The following is a 7,545-nucleotide window of genomic DNA, read 5'->3' as shown; positions in this document are numbered from 1 at the left end:
TATATATATATATAAAATGACAGAATTTTTAATTTAATGTTAAAAAGAGGGATTTATATATTTCTTTATCCCTTACACAAATATGTCACAATTTCTTTTTCGTTTTCCAAAATTATTTTATCTATAATATTATTTCAATTACAAAAGAAAGCAACAAAAAATCGAAAAACGTGGTGCGTTATATTGAATCATATTCTGTCCTGGAGAGGCTGTAGAATTTTATTCAATATGTGAAAATGATAAGATCAAATTATATCCAGATCAAATATCCATGGAAGCCTTAAAGCATTGCAACGAGGATCAACGTCGTTCATGAAACAAGCATGCGCTTTGCAGGTCATCGCATCAAATTCAATTACGTTGCCGGAGGTCGTTTGGCATATCCATAACGTTCCTGCAAACCTGGCTTAAAATGTCTCTGTCGCGCGCGCGTGCACGAGCCATAGATGGATATGATTATATCCTGGGACCCAGTCATAGTCATAGAAAATACCAGGGTCCCCGTACTAGTAGTCGTCGGTATACGACGAGCTGAAATCGTTAGCGTGGGACGCGCGTGGTACGTACGTGACACGCGCCTATTCTGCATTTCAACTACGACGAACCTGATTGCCCTGATGTGATTTACCGACGCACGGATTAAAACAAAACGGTTACCGTAATTTTTGAAGCTCACACAACGACATCGCGCTCATTGAAACTTGATTTCGCTCTTTGTCTCTCTCTCTCTCTCTCTCTCTCTCTCTCTCTCTCTCTCTCTCTCTCTCTCTCTTTCCGACCGAATTACGACAGGCACATTCTGGTTCTGGTAGAAATTCTGGGTAGAACGGGTAACCAAGAGGCAGTTAGGCGCTATTGTCGTGCTGGGAGATCATTAAAATTAATTACGGTCTTGCACGGCTAACTGAAGCCGGTTGTACATACACCGATGCACGGTATGCAGTAGAGATATTAATAGACGATGCTCGTATTACTCTAAGTATAAAAAACATATTATGCGATATCTGTCAAGAGTAATCGTAATCTTATCGAGACAGAGATTTAATTTTTAAAAACATGGAAATGTGTGCGTGTGCGTGATGTCATAAATAAAAATTTAAGTATTAATTGTAACAAAGTATTTGCATGTAATTTCGATTTTAAACATAAATATTAGGAAAATTTTGATGTGAAATCCATATAATTTGTTTATATTATTAGTAAACAGAAATATGAAATATGAAATTTGAAACATTAACATACTGAACGTAACGAAACGAAATTGAACATATATAATTATACGAAATTATATGGAATTAAAAATATAATATTTGTTATATTTGCTTACGTTATTATTTATATTCAGTTAGAGATACGGGCAATATGGAATATTATACTTGGCAAGCATATCGTGTGTAAATATGTGACGCTTGACTGTATGACCAGGTAATTATACTGCTAACATTCCCATAGAAATTTCAATGATATGTTACGTATGCACGATTATCAAAGCCACTGACGGAAATCGAGCCCATACAAGCTGAAATGCACAATACCCTGATTGCAGCGCGTGATATCCATATTAAAAAAAATTAAATCGATATACGAATTAATGAATATAACGTCGCTTTACTTTGATTTGTTGATATCATCTAACTTTACTCTTGCTTAAAAAACTTTCGTTTCTAACTTAATATGTTAATATTCGTATACAAATTCATATGCATAATAACAATATGTTTTTCCTGGAAATGTATAACATTCTCATGAAATATACAAAGCTACGATGGTTATTTGTTATATAGAAGCTTTGTAATGGAATATATTAATATCCTTTATTAATTATACAACAAATTTAGTTATTACAATTTGATTATTTAATGTGTTATACATTAAATTATATCAGTTGCATGCATGCTATTTCAAACTGTCAGATTAAATGAGGCAAATAAATTATCTATGGATAGTTTGGCAATTATAACTCATGATTGATTGACTTAATTAATTATTACGCTTGACAATACGGAAACGAAAGTTAATCATCGGGTCAAATATATGAATTTGTCTAAAAGAATGTAGTAAAAAACTATTTATAAAATGTATAACTTATAACTCATATTCTCAAGTATAGAATATTGCATTATTGAAAAATGATTAATAGTCTAAACATTCTTTATTAAAAGTACGAATTATGATATCAAGATAGCATTAGTAGCGACTATAGAATGCGGACACACAAAAAGTAGGAAATACCGAAAAAATTGCCCTAATTGCAAGATACAATTCGCGTTAGCGTCGCATACATACGCAGGGGCATTCTAATTAATGCTATTAGCGGACGTTAACGCGTTCCATCGTTATGTGAGATTTATGTTCGACGCGAAGTAATTACACCTTGCTGCTAGAATTCAGGTTCCCTAGATACTAGTCTAGATACAACCGCCTTAAACATAAAATTACTACTGCTGTTTCATTGTATCGAATAGACACCATAAATATATGGTCATTAGTATATTTTTCTGTTTTATTCAACTCCATTTATAACAGATATCATAAATAATATCTATATTGACAAGTAATAAGTTGTAAATTATAATAAGCAGTAATTGTGAATAAAATATCTATTACAAAGCAAAATATTTCATTTTAAATTAACTTCATTTTAAATTAATTCAAAATGTCACATATATATCTCTTAAATATATTGTGTGCAAAAAAAACTATAACGATAAAACTATAATGATTTCGAAAAAAACTGATTTTAAAAGTTTATTACTTTATCATTAATAATTATAAAATAATTACTGCATATAATAGACAGTTTATTATATTTTACTTTAGATAAGCTAAATACAGAAACGACTGAAAGAAAATGTGATATAAATCGGTTAGATAACACAAAATGCTTAAACAATGTTCAAGAGATAATAGATATTGTTTCTATTGAAGAGTATGCTACAATAGATTTGAGTGCATTGTTTAGACATGGATAGATTCTCGTATAATCCAAAGCATAGAGGGAGAGAGATATAGATAGAATGCAGGTTAAACCGCTTTCATGCAAACGGCTAAAGAGGCTCTCGAAGCATCTTCAATCGGCAACCCAATGCACGGTCCGGAAGTGCATTAAACCGTTACAGTCGTTATGCCGTAATATCGCGTTATGTAAACGACCCGCGAATCATCCTCCACAATCCTTGCCCCCTACCGACATATCATGGCGCGCATTCGACCGATAAACGTTACACGCGTGCTCGCCCCCGTTTAAACGCAATAGTCCCTCTCCCTCTCACCCTTCCTCCTCTTCCTCCTCCCCCGCTTTCTCTCTCTCTCTCTCTCTCTCTCTCTCTCTCTCTCTCTCTCGCTCGCTCTTTCAAATCGAATCTCCTTTGACGCGTGCCCAACGCAATCCTGCGCTTGTATGCGTGGGCACCCCCGTGTACAGGTTTCATTTGATCCGATTTCACTCTGCATTCTGAGCGACAGGCATTACATTTACCTTTTGTGAAGACCGACACGAATTAATGTGCTGCCCGTCCATAATCCGGCACGCATTGTACACGATATTTCGACACGATTAATCTTTGGAAGGAGAGGAATTGCAAATAAATAATGCAATTTTCTTAACGTTTCATGAAAAATTGCATGTCTGCAATATATTCTTTTGTTTTCACGAAAAAAAATTGAAGATAATTTTTATAAAAATTTTGCAGTATCTTATCGTAAATTGTATAGGAATTATGTTCTGGTTCAGAAATAATTAACAGTGTGTAGCAGTTTCTCAATTAAATCTAAATATTTATATATAATAGTAAAATATCTTTATAATAAATTTATATCGAAAATAAAATTTTTATAATAAAGAGATATGTTTATAAGATATTTATAAGATATTAACAAAATTTTGTATCTAAAAAATCGTCAGATTTTTTAATAAAAATGACCAAATTGCTTCTTACTTTATGATTGAGAATTATTTGGAAGTGAAATAATTTGAGAAACTGCGTATTACAAATATTTTAACCTTTTACCAAAGATAAACAAAATAAAAGAGGAAAAGACTTTCAACGTTATCCACAAACAACGTTGTCTTAACGAAACGTTTTAAAATTTTTTAAATCCATGTCAACGACGTATTTATCGATACTTATTTCCTAATACTTCCCATGATTCTTTCTTTTATTACGATAAAAATCGTTATATCTATTGTTGCTAGAAGTTTATACATAAACCATGTACAATATTTTTGTTTCTGTCATGTACAATATTGTATTTAAAATTTCTTTTCTATTGTAGCACAAAGTTAATATAATTCTATAACGCTGTTAAAGCGATCTTATCTCAATTTATTATACTTTATACGAATATATTCCGTTCATCAAAAATGTTGATCACTAGCACGATGTTATTCGTACTTTCGATTTTCGAAATTTAACGTCTTATCCGCGCGGATATACTCGATCAGCTCTATTGAACACACTTTAATCGCAAATGTCTTATCTCCGGTACCGTAGTGATGGGAAATAGTATATAATGATACATAGGAAATCGATAAACGCGCAAAGTTTTTCTCGAGGAGGCAGCTGACATGCGAAGATTACCACGAGTTCCTGCCTGGATTTTTATTGGCAGCAATAGCAAATAAAAGTTGGCAAGAGATTGATGTAGGTACCCCCCGGTCGAGTCAATGTTTCTCTTTGTCTTATTTTAGTTTACGCGTTTCTCTGTATTACAGCCTCCATCCAGCTTACATCTCCACGTGTCTTTTGTAAACTCTTCTTTTTTATTCACTGAACATCAATACCCTATAAGGATATGAAATATTCGCTTGAGTACGAATAAACTGAAGAAAGTCACGCTGCGCACGTTCATTCCGATCGATCGAATTTGCTGACTGACCATAGATTAAGCGGAGGGTGGTCATCCTCGCGTAATTTTCACCCTTAGCACCCTTTGCTTACGGTAACAGCAAATACCGGAAGCATGGAGCTTTTTTGTCCGGTACATCTCGGATAGGCTTAGATAGGAGAATAATCGTTCCAATTATAAAATATTGTCTGCCACTGATGCTTGATGCATTTAATGTATATGTAGTTTTTATGATCTTTATTAAATAAGAGAAAAGAATGAGAATAAGAGATAATAAATAAAAGAAGAAATGCAAATAAATATATAAATTCAATTTATTTCAATAAAAGATATATTTCAGGAAGCGCAATACTAAATAAGTTTAATAAATAAAACGAACACAATAATATATAATAAATAAATGATATTGAAAGTCCTACATGAAACATCAAACACATAAATAGGATAAATTCCTGAACATAAATTCGTTAATTTGATGATTAATTACGTGTAAATTTATTTTATACTTACTAAATTATACTTTTAATTGTTTTTAACTAAATCGCTAAATTTACGAAAATATTTTCAAAAAAATTAATTTCATTTATAATAAAAGAGACAATTATTATTGTACTTCATATAAAAATATCTGTAAAATCTGATGATAAATACCATTCTTAAATTAAAAAAAAAAAAATAAAAATCGTAAAAATATAAAATGGTTTATTTTCTCATATTTCCAATCCGCATATAGCTCTTATTTTATTGTTTATAGAAACATTCCATTTATGAGGTGATATCTCCGATGCAAGAAAGCTTACCATCTCGAGTTACATTTTTGCACTAAATCATCCACATGCTGCTGCCATAAATCCGTAATCACGGAAAATTCATAGTTACACTGTCTTCGCGAATGGCTGTTCACGCGCGAATTGTCGCGCGTGGTTTCGGAAATACCGTGCCAACGTGCGAGGTATCGCGGTGAAAAGTCATACCTCGTTAGAAACACGGGAGGAATGTAGAGCTTGTTTACAAGCGCAGAAAACCACATAACTATGCAGTTATGTGTACACGCGACTTTATGCCCATGCACTTCCATGTGTTCTATTTATCTGCTCAGTGGACACGGATGCATTAATTTAGGTTGCTAGCGTATCTGCGGCCAAACTACGCTGGCTACCGCATCCGGAAAAAGGTTGAGAACGAACGACGAACATTTATCTCTTTCCGATGTGTCTACTAACACAGCCGATGCTACAAAAAGATTTCTAACATATCAACCTTTCATAAGAAATTTCATATCTTTTTGTATTTTTTTTTATATGGTCAATTTAAATGCATTAGCATATCTAGCATTTTCTAAAGAACCATCAATTTAAATGCATTAGCATATCTAGCATTTTCTAAAGAACCAAAATCTCAAAATTGCATAATCTATATTATATTATTATATTGTATGGTAATAAAATCTACATAAGGAGAAAAAGTTAATCCGATTAACTATTTAATATCTCCGAAAAATTTTAAATTCAGGTTAAACAAATAAAAATCTCAAATAATCACTTTTCTAACAAACGTTCATTTTATCGCAGCAACGTATTAGTACACGACAAGTATGCATGTCACAATACTAGAACCATAATAATGCTAGTACGTGTTTCTATAGTAGTAAATCAGATGAACGGTTATGCGGACGCAAATACGTGCAATACATATTCACACGCTTAGCATCTTGGCTTCTATGCAAATAAACGCTACGACTACTATGTACATACGCATATTAAAATAAAATAATGCAAATGGTTTTTGGAGGATTATATCATCTAACGTTAATATCCTTCCTTTATTTCCTTTTATTCTTTTCTTTTAAAAATACTATTTTTTCATTAGTATTTCTAATACTGGAATATATTCACAACTTTTATCTGAAGTTTCTTGTCTAAAGTTTTATGAAAAATAGTTACAAATTATTTAAATCTCTTTAAAAAATATTTAATCCTAATCGGTATTCGCTCCAAAATTTTCTTGGAATATAATATATTTTAAACTATAATATATTTTAATGTATCTCTTTGCTTAAAATTAGTGTAATTGAACAATTTTTTTCATTTTAAAGATCAAGATTCGAAGAATAAAATTACTTATCTAATTTAAAATTATTATTGATATCTAAATATTAATATTAAAATTATGTAAGCTTGAAAAACCTTTGATAAATAATTTTTCACAAGTTTCGTAGTTGAAGAAAATATCTGAATCTGCTTGATCCGTAAATAAGATTTATCACATTAATATATAACCTATTTTTTTACCTATTAAATAGTTTCTAAAAAGGCAAAATATATGAGTTATAAATGTAAATACTATTTACTTTTCATTTAATATCGTTTAATATCATTTTTAAAGTACCTGTCACAATGAGTATCTGAATTGAAACATTATCATCCAATAGAAATCATAAATAGAAAAAAAACGAAACATTGTCTTACTGAAATTACTATCGGCTGTAAAAAATGAAATATATTCTAAGATAACGAATGGATTAATATTTAAATTAAATTTACCTGTTCAATCTGATAGTATTCTTCGTCTCTCGCACCATCAATGCTCGTTCCCAAAAGTGAACAGCTTCAGGTAGGATAGTATTCTGAAATCGAACAACAAACAGATTTTAAATTCGACACGAGGATGTTAATTCATATTACATATATTGGATTG

General features: G+C 31.4%; 1 protein-coding gene across 1 annotated transcript in view; it reads right to left on the bottom strand.

The window, feature by feature from the left end:
* The window catches only part of LOC108694830 (leishmanolysin-like peptidase), a 286,628-nt gene that overhangs the window by 29,654 nt on the left and 249,429 nt on the right, over window positions 1–7,545 (bottom strand). The window contains exon 4 of the mRNA XM_018204505.1: window positions 7,392–7,474. Coding sequence (XP_018059994.1) covers window positions 7,392–7,474 — 83 coding nt within the window. The remainder of the gene's footprint in view (window positions 1–7,391; window positions 7,475–7,545) is intronic.

Source organism: Atta colombica, unplaced genomic scaffold, assembly GCF_001594045.1.
Source record: "Atta colombica isolate Treedump-2 unplaced genomic scaffold, Acol1.0 scaffold125, whole genome shotgun sequence".
NCBI lineage: Eukaryota > Metazoa > Arthropoda > Insecta > Hymenoptera > Formicidae > Atta > Atta colombica.
The sequence above is the reverse complement of the archived record's forward strand: the minus strand, read 5'-3'. Positions and strand labels throughout refer to the sequence as shown.